This window comes from Phytophthora infestans, genomic scaffold (genome assembly GCF_000142945.1).
Source record: "Phytophthora infestans T30-4 supercont1.23 genomic scaffold, whole genome shotgun sequence".
NCBI lineage: Eukaryota > Oomycota > Peronosporomycetes > Peronosporales > Peronosporaceae > Phytophthora > Phytophthora infestans.
This window is the reverse complement of record NW_003303736.1, coordinates 2,168,668-2,180,211: the sequence shown is the minus strand read 5'-3', so window position 1 is coordinate 2,180,211 and position 11,544 is coordinate 2,168,668. Positions and strand designations below refer to the sequence as shown.

Genomic DNA, 11,544 nt, shown 5'->3' with positions numbered 1-11,544 from the left:
ACTCGGAATGACGTGAGTTTTTTTTCGGTTGCAAGAGTGGAGAGCTAACAGGTGAGCACATCAACGTCTGGGATCACGTGGTGGAATCGTAATCACAGTATTATTAATAGATGCGATTTTCGAGTCAACAGTACCCTTGTATGGCATCCTTTGGGTAGTTAATTACACGCGTTGCAGTATTGAGCTTGTCAAGGAATTTATCACTCTGTAAAGGAATCTAGAACTTGGAATCCAAACGAAATCCCCAGCGTCCCATCTTAGCTACGATCTTCATGTCTCCACATGTTGCGTCCAGATTTGTTTTAACGTGGTTCGCTATTTTCCATCGCATCTATGTCGGGTCAGCTTGGAGTCATCATTGCTTATTCCTCTCCTTTTCCTAAGCAGCTTCGTTTGCTGGAGCATGTCAAGTGTGAGATCACGAATCACTCAAGTCACGAGTGAAAAATTCAGTGATGTTTGTTCACGCATCAAGTTTAATACAGTCACTTACTTAAGTATCAGTTAAGGCTGCTGTAAGTACCTTAGTTCGTAGTATCTAGGTCCTGGCTTCTCCCTTGAGAACGTATTGCCTACTTGTCGCGTTGAACCCATAAGTCTCTTCGTCAAGCACGTCAATAGAATTTGACTGTGGTCTCTGCAATCTGAAGGTACCGAAAGTAAATTTATCACTCGTGACCTACCATAACGCGCCACTTGAATGCAGTTATAGCAGCTTACCCGTCTTGAGTAGCTCATGATTTCATAGTTTCCATGGCGCACAGTAGTGAGCGAGATGCTGCATTTTTAAGGAGAAGGTAAAGACACAAGATGACCCGCCCCAAACAAATCTGGAGAAGATCTCCACGTCTTGAATGGTGTTTTGGGAAGCGAAAACATCAGTAATAGACAATGTATTATAGAGTACGCTCGAACCAGCTATAAGTACCGCAACATTCGCTGCTTATACGAATACCAACAGCACAGATTGCAAGGACGCGGTATATAATAGGACGCAGCGTTCAGATATAATAACTTGCGATACCGTATTCACCTCAGCTGACATTGAATTACGACACGACCACGTGATCGCAGACTCTGATGTGCTCAACCGGCTGTCGTCCTCTTTGCCTGTAAGCGACACATTCACGTCATTCCAAGTTATTCCGTCGTCAGCCAGTCATGGTCTCCGCTGCCTTGTCCTCACGTCCCTCAAGCGTCCAGCGCACATGCTATGCGAAGGAAAATGACACGCACCACACAGAGTCGAAGGCTCGTCAGTCTGCTATGCGGGAGCAGATACGACGCGAACAACAACGTCGACGGATGGTCAAGTGGCGGAAGCAAAAGAAGGAGAAAAAGATCAACATGGTCGACGAGCGTCGACGTCTGGAGAAGGAGCTACAGCGTCACGTGCTGCAAGCTCGCATAGCGCTCAACAACGTCACGATTCGCTCCGCTGCTGAGGCGTATCGTCACGTGACCGTCGAGCGCGCAGCTCTGATGAGTGAGAACGTGGCTCTGAGAGAAGCTATTGAGAAGAAAGTCAAGGCTCAAGCGCAAGTAGAGCGCGAGGTGCAAGAGTTTCTGGGCCAGCTCCATACGGAAGAATCTTTAGATCTCGTTCAAAGAGACGGCGACGGATGGCGCGTACAACTCGCGAACGGCGCGCCATGCTTCTACTTCAGTCCGTTCACTCGGGAGGAGTTCGACAACGTCTTCAAGGACAATGACGTCACGTATGCCGAGCGTCATCCCTGTACCGCTACCGTCGGGAAGATTCTCGGTTGGACAGTGGACTACGCACCTCTCGTTCGAAATGAAGCGAGAACTTTCTTCGTGGCCCACGCTCGATTCACGAGACGGTTGCGTTGCCCTCTCGACAAAGCGCACAGGATCTTACCCCACCTCGACAAGAATATCTGGCCAGTACTAGTGACGCCACGAAGCTGGGGCATTTCTCAGATTGGAATCAACTACTTAAGAGCTTCGACGAGAATGCTGTGGTTATGGTTGGTAACATACCGGGTGACGTTCATCTACGGTACCTTGTTGCCGCACGACACTCACGAGAACGGCGATCGGATGGTAAACGTGTGGACAAGTACATCATGACTATCGCCGACTCGGCTGCGAACTTACGCAACAGACAAGCGGAAGGAGAACAGAAGGACGTGCAATGGGTCCTCCAGGGTGGCCGGCACCTACATGACAGTTACTGAAGTGGATGCGTCGACGATTGACGTCGTCTTTGACCAGAGGGCAGAGGGTCTGAGCGAGATGCACGGTAGAGAGCTTTACGTCGATTGGATCCAATTCCCAGTAGGAATTTAGCAGTACGTCTCTCCGACAAGACTGTTAAGTTGGTAACAGCACAGTAGGGAGCAGTTCTTTTCATTTATTCGGTCACGTTGTATGCTCTATGACCTTCAGTTTTTTATCGTACACGCAGCCATTGAACGTCAAAAGGCGAGCGTTCGAGACGGAGTCACTAGCTGTTCCCAACGAATAACGATGTGGCCCCAGTCCACGACGCAGTACTGCGCGTGCTGTTCATTCATACAGCCGGAACAGTGGTCGTACACCACCTCGAGGGTGTCTCTGTCGATCTGTGTAAGCGTCATGTACGCTCCACCTTCATTGACCCAGTGTACACGACGTCGTTCTGCTTCTGGCTCTGCCTCGCGACTACGTTTGTTGGCATCAGAGGTCACGACGGCCATCGCGTAGTTGACGGACCGGCGTCCGTCTGGTAGCTGGATCCGTCGCCGACTTACTAAGTTGAGGTATCGGACATGGACACCGAGTGTGGGATTCAGAGTATTCCGCGCGATGACGTACGTGTCCTCGTCAACCGCTTGCAGAACCTGAGACGTACCAACGTTGTTGTGGATACGCTGCCACAGCTCTGGAGTCGTCAGCACTGGCCACGAGTCGGAGTCTAGTTTGTCCATCGTGGCATGCGCCGATCCTCCAGCACAATGAATACGTCGTGTGTATCGAACCCTCGCGATCAATACGTTCAGACTCGGGTGTTGCACCAGTGGCGCACGTTCGACGTCCCACCCGAACATGTTGCCAACAAGTTCCATAGGCGGAGACACCGTGAACTTTGCGTCGTAACCTTGACGAACAGCGTCCAGTTGCTCTTTTGAGAAAGGATGGAAGTGGAACGACGGCTCGCCGCCTGAAAAGTGCACGCGCCAGCCGCGCTGCAGTGAAGCCATGTGCGATAAGGACGATGAGCCGGAAGACAGCGAGCTTCCCGAATTGCTCCCATCTCGACTACTGATGCTACTGGTCGGTTCAGTGGCGGCCGACTCGAGCCCGTCGCCAGCTTCGACGACGCTCTCTTGCAGCGTCTTGTGTCTGTCGATGCGATCTCGCAGCGCGGTGTTCTCGATCTTAAGCGCTTCCGTCTCCGCTATTAAGTGAACTACAGCGGAGCGCTTCTCTTCAGCTTGACCAGGTCGTTGATCTCTGGTCGCGCGCGCCGCGGCACGGCGCTGCATGGCCAAATGCTGTTGTAGACGCTGTTCGAGCTGCTGATGCAGGTTGCGCAGCTCTGCTTGCTGTTCCTTCTTCTTGCGTCTGAAGAAGACCATTTTCTCTCGATGTTGTTGACGCTTCCATTCCTTCTCGTCCTCTTCGGTCCATTTCCCCGCCGTGGACAGCAGCCAGTGGCTCTCACTGGCCAACGGCCGTGCGCCGTGGCCGATACGCAACGGCGCCGTCGTCGGCCGTACGGACATGATCTGAGTGCGTGAAGTAAGCAAGCTTGTAAAAAGCTATCGGATACTGTATGCTATTACGTAGCGTGTGTGCCACAGAGCGTCCGGTTCGCTGTCACTGGAACGGTCAAAAACGTGGCTACTTTCGCTTTCTGGTCTGGCTTGGAGGACACATCAACTTGACGATTGAGCGCCTTTTAAACGAGCTGACTCAGCGCCCTTGTCGCCATTAATAGTTGAGGATTTTATCGCTACGGTTGCAAAGACCTTCAAAAGGTGAGGCGGTGCGACGGCAAGACCAGTCGCTCCCACCGACAGGCGATACTTAGCACTTCCACCATGAGATACCGCGCGTGCTCCTCACTCACACACTCGTAGTCACAGCCGTAATGTAGACGAAACGTTCGCGCGTCGGTCCTCGTCGGTTCCTCGGTCAGTAACAAGTACGAGATGCCGCGCTTCATCCACTCGATCTCGTGGAGTTGAGCCGTGATGTCGCCGACGCCTTGGCAGTCGGTTGGGCTCATGATCGTCTTGAGGAGCGCCACGACACGTTCGTTTTGCGTATTAAGCCCTCGCGCGCGTGCAAGGATATTAAAGTAGCGGATATTCCGCTTGTGGTCGGATTGAACCGGGGCATTCTGAATGAGCACGGTCATGTCGTCAGTGACCTTTTGAATGACGCGGGTGGTCACAGGTGTGCTGTAGATGGACGCGAACTTCTTCGGGTCGTGGAACGCGTCCCACGTGCGGTTAACAATGGCGTCCATCGAGTCGTCCACGAGGCGCACGGTCTTGACAAACTGGAAGCGTAGAATGTTTGGATCCACTGTCAGTGGCCGCATCACACGCCAACCAAAGAATTCTAGCTCGGAGATCGGCACACGCCGCTCCATGAACTCTGAATACAGGTTTAGTGTGCGCTGGAAAACTGTACGCACGACTTTTTCGCAGTTTTTCTTCGTTAGTGGGACGAAGTAGATTGGGTCTTCGTCATCATCGAAATATATCCAAGAGTTGGTTCCGCCGGTCGACAGCTCGGGCAGGTCCTCGACCCCTTTGACACATTCTCCGATGTTTGACTGAGCAGATTCCTTCTCTATTGCGTCGTACAGTTTGGAGTGGGCTTCTATTCTTCGTCGTAGCTCCTTGTTCTCCAGCAGAATCCGTTCTTGTACGGCAACCTGTTCAGCGTATTGGTGTAGCTCCTGTCCTCCGTAGTTAGGCACCACTGTCGATTCCGATCTTTGTGTCACTTGGTGTCCGGTCTGCTGCAAAAGGACGCGCAACTTCCTACCTAAAACTTGTTCTTGCTGCTGGATGGCGGCCGTACTCATTTTATGGCGAAGTCGCGAGCGTGCCACCACTTCCTTATGATACTGTCGTCTCCGCGCTGCCTTCACTTCATCAAGTTGCTTTTTATCTATCTCAAAGTTTTCTATCTTGACCTCGTCATCGAAGAGCGGCTCGTTCTGGAACAACGGCCACGGCGCTGTCGCTTGCTGTCCATAAATCGCGCGCTCATCGCCGGTGACACTGCTAGCGCTACTCCATGAAGCCGATTCCCCAGGAGAGCTATGCATCCTGCCGTCGGTGTCCATTTTCGCGCGAACGGATAGAATCTTTGACTAAAACTCGAGTGGGAGGGATCGGACCGTCCGATACGGTCGAGGACACCCAACAACTTGTCCACCACCAGCGTTTTACACTGCCCGTTCGTGTTTTTGCCGCTTGCTTGCGTCTGACCTCGCCGGCGTTTGGCACGTTGTTTGCGCGATGCGATTGCGGAAAACCCTTGCGTTAGTTGTTTCGCCCTGTTGGCTGTTCCGTCCGCGCCTCGTGCGCAGCTACACTTGCGTACGTCAGTGGCGACAGTCCGACCAGCTTTGATTGGTCCTGTGGATGTACTCACATGAGTGTAGGCTAGGTATCTTCGCTCGTCTAGCGTTAGCGACTCGTTTTGTTCTGATATCCGATGGATATAAGACCGATTCAGGGGCCAACGGGTGTCACATCAGTGGTGTCGAAGTCCTGATAGCTACATGACGTAGGTGGGCTTTCGGACGACACGATGCGGCATGGTGTAAAGTGCCGAGCAAGATTTCAATGGCGCCAGCGACCACTCCGCTTTGATTTGCGTTAACGTAACGTTAGTAAGGTAGCGAAACGTTACCTGTAGTCTGGCGGTGCATCCGCGTTTATCGTCTTGCCAATATCGGACGCAGCGATGCGTGCAATACAGTGAATCGTCATGTATACCGGTAAAAAGCATTTTAACCGAGGAACGGACGATGGACGGCAAGCCTTGGACCAAGGTACATGTACTCAAAGCCGCCCGGGCTCAGCTGTTGCCAGGGCTATGCAGCTTATTCTCGTCGACGAATTTCTACAGTACGATTTGCATCCCGAGTATGAGTGCGCTGGACGCCATGGCCTCAATACTCAAGCAACACACAACCAAAAATGCAGCTCTACTGTACATGTAGAGGCATCCGAAGACATGTTTACAGTTCGTGTAGTACACTGAGAGAAAAAGATACATTAATTTACGAATGAGCAAGCTACTTTCCGGTGATCGACAATGTACGCATGGGTGTCACGAGTTGTTCCCAGCGAACAAGTGCTTCCCCCATATTCATGGTTGCGAACGGCAAGCCCGTGCACGAGGCCGTCTCAGTGTCCACATTCGTGAGGCCTCCATACTCAATTTCGACGCTGTTGTCTTCGTCAATCTCCGTGAATGACAAGTAGCTCATGCCTTCGCGCATCCACTCGGTTTGTGGGTCGTGCACGCGCGTGTTGGCTCGAGGAAAGCACTTGTCGGGGTCGAGGATCGACGTCAGCATCGTCACTCGACGTCTCGTGTCGCTCTCTCCCCCGTTCTGGTCGATCACGCAGTCCTGAACCTGTACGACCAGACACACGAAACGCATGCGCATCACGGCGTTGGCGTCAGGAAATGTACGCATCAACACACTTGTGTGTGCGTCCACATTCTGCAGCATTTTCGACGTCATGGGACTACGGTACATCTGTGAGTACAGTTCTGGCGTACTGATGATTTTCCACGTTGTCTTCGCTAGCGTATCCCCCGTGACGCGTTCGCCATTGGCGTCGATAGCGCTGATTCTCTTAGTAAACCGGTGTTGCATGCGGTTTTTACCCATTTTGTCCTCATGCATGGAAAAGTACACTTTCCATCCGAACGCTTCGTCGTACAATTCCCTGGCTCCGGGGCCACGGAGCATTTCCTGCACACGTTGGTACGTGGTAAAGGCGAGTTCAAGACACGTGTTGCGTGCAATAGGCTGGTAGAAAATGACTGGTTCATCCTCAGAGAAGATGATCCAGCGGCCAACGCCGCCCTCTGGGACGAGCAACTCTTCCCTGCTTTTGGGTGGTCGCTCGTGTTCCACGCCTAATAACTTGGTGAATTTTTGCCATTCGCGGAATCTCTCGGTCAGTCGTCGGTTCTCTTCGGTGATCGTACCTTGCTTGAGCACCAGACTTAGATACCGTTGCTGTACGAGTCTGGCGGCCGTGCTCTGGCCTTTCCAGTGATCGTCCTGGTCTTCTAGATTTTGGGAGCTTTCTTCATCTACACTTGCCAACACCTCGACGCCATGTCCTTCGTCAATGTTTCGCGCCTCTATCTCGGTAGAGAAATGTTCGATGGCGTGCTCTAGCTCGCGCGTGAGACGCTCGACCTCCACACGTTTGACTTCGATACTTTTCTTCTCGGCCAGACGCTGACGCTGCATGCGGTCGCGGTGACGTGCTCGCCGGACCTCCGCGGGAAGCCGACGGCTCTTAGAGACGTCCACGCTATTGGGTGACTTGGGCTGGGTCATCTTCTTCTGCACGGGCGAGAGCTCAAGCTCCAGACTGGAGTCCAGCGGCTCCATCGTGGCTGGTGCGGGGTGTGCGCAATTTTCTGAACTGACGGCGCGGCGAAAAACTGGCGTGGCGAAAAACACTTAGGCTTTGTATTACGCGCTGGCCAGTCTGAGATTGTGACTGTTCGCAAAGCTCGTGCGGACACTTCTTTGGCGACAAATGTACACAGCTTCCACGACCAAACTGTTGACGTAGAGGAGAGTACGGTAGGCTGATGTGACGTTCGCAAGGACATCTGACAGCGTACGCAGGCGACGCTTTCAACGGTTGTACTAACTAGTACAGTAGTAAATTTGATGGAATGGGGTTGGGATGATTTCCTCGCGGTGGTGCTTGCATGTATTGTGTGCAAAATGAATACATGTACCCTTAGTCGGCGATCAATGAAATAAGTATTGTAACTACAGTAAAGGGAATTAACGGATGTCGGCGAGATCTTTGTTGGATAATGGAACGCTGCAAAGAACACGAAATAACAATGTGGACAAGCTGCAGTCACCATTTGTCCACATCCTTTTATAAAAAGTTGAAGAGCATTTTTAAACAGATAAACGAGGAACACGGTCAACAAGTCGAAACGTCTCGTGCATTCGTTTATTTAAGGCTTACTAAAGGAGTCGTTTTGCTACTGGTTGTTGCTGATCCATTTTTCATCAGGCCAACTCCACTTCCACAGTGAAAGCAATGGGGCTCCAGCGCTAGATCGTAGCAACGGCACACCAGGTGGAATCTGGCCATTCCACGTGGGTAGTACGTGAATATATTCGTCAGAAAACTCGTGAGTAGATGGCTGATATCCTTGTAGCTCCTGGTCAAGTTCGTCATCTTCATCGTCGTTTTGGTCAAATTTTGGATCATGGCCACGAACCTCGTTCAATTTTTCGTCCGTGTCAGTTGAACTCGTTACCTGCCAACTCGCAAGTAGCTGAGCTCGAAGCGAGTGCAACAAGGCTAAACGCACACGATCCATGCACAATTTCGCTAGATACACGCGAGCAAGACACTGGATCTGAACCACAGCGTGTGTCTTCTGCACTTGTCTGGCTTGCAGCTTAGGCAGTAAGAAGCGAGAAATTCGTTTTGCTGCTTTCGTTCTCGCAATTTCTGTAGCTGCAATAATTGCCAGCGCTGCCAGTGTATCTGTTGTCTCACCTTCAGTCACGTCTGTATGACGGGGAGGAGATCTCTCACGACCATCCGAACACGAAATAAATCCAGGTTCTTCTGCAGGTACCTCGTCCACGCTTTGGTTGTTCTCATCGCTTTCATTCTCGTCCTCCGGCTCAGCTTTAGACTCGGAATCAACGACAATGTCTAGCAAAAAACATTTTCGAAACGAACTATCCTCGTATTGGTTGGAGATCAGACATTTGCCAGTAAACGCAGCAGTGTCCACAGCCTCGCGTTTCTCTGACGATTCACCCTGCTGTGGTACATTTAAAGCGTCATCCGGTAGAGTGGCCTCCCGATCATTCAAGCGCTCGTCATTCTTACGGAACACTACATCTAGTGTCTGTTCAGCTACGTTGAGTTTGTCTCGATGAAGTGTAACATCCACAATATCAGCTGTAACATTTTCCTCCCTGACGATTGAGACGCAAGCTGCTGCCACTTCCACGTCCGTTTCTTTGGAGCCGCAGCTAGCCTCCATTCCAGCTCTCTCGTCTCGCATAGTAATCGACGATATACCTCCACCATCGGTCAACTCCGGACGTATATTTTTGACTCGTTTCGAGTTTTCTCTCCAGGATTGGTACCTTAGCAAAAGCTTGAGGCGGGCTTTTTGTAACAAACTCGCCTGTTCCTGTTGACGACGCTCTTCTTCACGCAGATGGCAAATGCGTCGGTACTTTCTGTAGGATCGCTGGATCGAGCGGATGGCGCCGAAGCGCTGCAATCGTTCGATGTTTTCTACTCGCTGAGCTTCTGCCAGTTTTCTTTGCTTCTCGAGTTCAACTATCTTCCTCCAAACGCGTTGAATTTTAGCAACAGCTTGATGTCTTAGCAATTGCTTTGCTAGTCGGCGTCGAGTTAGAAAATTTAGAATCATCATCTGGATGATGACGGCACTTCTAAACTCCAAACGATACTGAACAACACGCTCCGCTGCGTCTGCGAAACTTTGATTCAGGTTTTTCCGAGCTACGATCCCCACTAGACGACGATATCGTGCCAGCGTTGAGCCTTGGATACCCTTTGTCATCATGATACGACGGATGTATCTACTCCATTCCGGTCGACGACTTTGTATTTGAGTTTTGCATGGGCTTGTTCGTTTGACTTTAGATATTGCAGGCCTATCTGACTCATCGTAATAAAGACTGCAGTCGTCACGGCTTTCGCCTCTGTCGCTCACTGATTTGTCCTCATTTCGTACAGCCAATACTTCGTTGATGGCAGCTTGAAGTGGCTTAGGAAGTGTCTGACGCTGCTGATTTCTGGTCTTCTTGAAGATCGCAGGGGCCAGTGGTGCCAACCGTTCAGTGCTGCAGTGAGTCCGTGCGTTGTTGTTACTGCTGGATAACAGTTTGGAGCTCGCCATCGCACGTAGCTGACTGCGACTGTAGGATTCTCGATCATTTTCTTCAAAGTGCGAGGCGACAAATGTACTTAACAAGTTGTTGCGTCGACTGGGGCGTCGAACCAAGATGGGGAGAGTTACTGTTTCCTCGTTTCGACAAAGCTGGCTTGTAGGTTTCTTCTTAGACAGGGTCTGCGACCATGGACGTCTGGAGGCTGCGGTGCCCGATGAAAACGCGTCCATGGCTGTAGATCCAATGCGTATTTATACAGAATGATAGAACGGTGGTTACGATGTTTCAGATTTTTGGCTTCCACTTAAATATTGAGTTCTAGGAGTCTAGAGCTGCAATAAAAAGGTCACAGATTCATGACACAGATTTATGACTCAATATCAGTTACGGTGTTATCATTAGGCGGTTACGTAGCGGAACGGTGCCCTAACCTGTTTTAGAACCTTGCCGTCCAGATCCAATCTTGTTTCAAGCAACGCCAGACATTCATTCTACATTCGGCGGGGCGACTGGGGTACAGTGCCCAAGTGGCCTCCGGTATGGAGATATCTCGTCTACTCCATGCGCCTACAAGCGACAACCAGCTCCAGGACAGCCAAGACCAACGTTTGCAGGACAGCAACGGGAAGAGTGTTAAAAATCAAACTCGAGCTCTTGTCTCCGTAAAGAGGAAGCGGCGATGGAGACCGTCATTCAAGCAGATTCGCGACAAGAACCAACGCGATACTGACAATTCGCTGCTCCTGAACCTCACGTTAGACGTGAATGATCTGCGTCAGCAAGTCCACGACTGTCTCGTGCAGAAAAGTATCCGCGAGACGCGTTTACTTGTGGCCAGAGAGCAGTTCCACGCCCGGTCGCTAATGTCAGTCGAAGGTTTCTTCAAGGTCTTTCGTCACGGCCATCCTAAGGCTCTCACAGCCTCCGAAGAGAATTTTTTAACACGATTATTGGACGAGAATGTTGGTGTCGGGGGAGACGTTAAAGGTCGAGCGGAGTTTTACGAACAATGGCAGCGATACAAGCAGATATTTAACGTGCGCCGTATCCGTAACTTCTCGACACAAGTTGTTAACAGTGATGCTGGAGGCTGCTTAATTGAGTGTGTCGGGGAATTTGAGGGAAAAGTGACCGTCGCAGCACTCAGCACGGTATTCCCTAACTCATTAAAAGATGAGCTTCTGGTCCAGCACGTGTTGGATCGCCGCTTCGTGTGCCCCACCAAGACTCTCGTGAGTATCGATGCCTATGGGCGTGTGGTGCAGTACGACGCGTTCTCGGACGTCTTTGAAGCCATGTGCAAGCTGCTGGACTTCAATCCGCTTCAAGTTGTGACTCTAATGACCGATGCTGCCATCAGGGAAGGCAGCATGCTTCCCCCCGTCGTTAAGTGCATCGTTCAA

At 51.2% G+C, this 11,544-nt stretch overlaps 7 protein-coding genes across 7 annotated transcripts; 2 read left to right on the top strand and 5 right to left on the bottom strand.

Moving 5' to 3' along the window:
• Positions 1-1,148: 1,148 nt before the first annotated feature.
• On the top strand, positions 1,149-2,191 carry PITG_11504 (cleavage induced hypothetical protein; the record flags this gene model as incomplete). Its single annotated transcript, XM_002901028.1, has 1 exon — positions 1,149-2,191. One exon carries the CDS (start codon positions 1,162-1,164, stop codon positions 2,092-2,094), a length of 933 nt encoding a protein of 310 aa, XP_002901074.1.
• Positions 2,192-2,441: 250 nt separating this feature from the next.
• On the bottom strand, positions 2,442-3,731 carry PITG_11503 (uncharacterized protein; the record flags this gene model as incomplete). The annotated part of the gene is made up of 1 exon (XM_002901027.1): positions 2,442-3,731. One exon carries the CDS (start codon positions 3,729-3,731, stop codon positions 2,442-2,444), a length of 1,290 nt encoding a protein of 429 aa, XP_002901073.1.
• Positions 3,732-3,979: 248 nt separating this feature from the next.
• PITG_11502 (uncharacterized protein) lies at positions 3,980-4,555 on the bottom strand (the record flags this gene model as incomplete). Its single annotated transcript, XM_002901026.1, has 1 exon — positions 3,980-4,555. The coding sequence occupies one exon, from the start codon at positions 4,553-4,555 to the stop codon at positions 3,980-3,982; it is 576 nt and encodes a 191-aa protein (XP_002901072.1).
• Positions 4,556-6,271: 1,716 nt separating this feature from the next.
• Positions 6,272-7,615, bottom strand: PITG_11501 (uncharacterized protein; the record flags this gene model as incomplete). The annotated part of the gene is made up of 3 exons (XM_002901025.1): positions 6,272-7,075; positions 7,127-7,276; positions 7,418-7,615. 3 exons carry the CDS (start codon positions 7,613-7,615, stop codon positions 6,272-6,274), a joined length of 1,152 nt encoding a protein of 383 aa, XP_002901071.1.
• Positions 7,616-8,232: 617 nt separating this feature from the next.
• PITG_11500 (uncharacterized protein) lies at positions 8,233-9,258 on the bottom strand (the record flags this gene model as incomplete). The annotated part of the gene is made up of 1 exon (XM_002901024.1): positions 8,233-9,258. The coding sequence occupies one exon, from the start codon at positions 9,256-9,258 to the stop codon at positions 8,233-8,235; it is 1,026 nt and encodes a 341-aa protein (XP_002901070.1).
• Positions 9,259-9,430: 172 nt separating this feature from the next.
• PITG_11499 (uncharacterized protein) lies at positions 9,431-10,149 on the bottom strand (the record flags this gene model as incomplete). Its single annotated transcript, XM_002901023.1, has 2 exons — positions 9,431-9,460; positions 9,523-10,149. The coding sequence occupies 2 exons, from the start codon at positions 10,147-10,149 to the stop codon at positions 9,431-9,433; spliced, it is 657 nt and encodes a 218-aa protein (XP_002901069.1).
• A 439-nt stretch (positions 10,150-10,588) lies between these two features.
• Positions 10,589-11,476, top strand: PITG_11498 (uncharacterized protein; the record flags this gene model as incomplete). Its single annotated transcript, XM_002901022.1, has 2 exons — positions 10,589-11,405; positions 11,446-11,476. The coding sequence occupies 2 exons, from the start codon at positions 10,681-10,683 to the stop codon at positions 11,474-11,476; spliced, it is 756 nt and encodes a 251-aa protein (XP_002901068.1).
• Between the last annotated feature and the right edge of the window lie 68 nt (positions 11,477-11,544).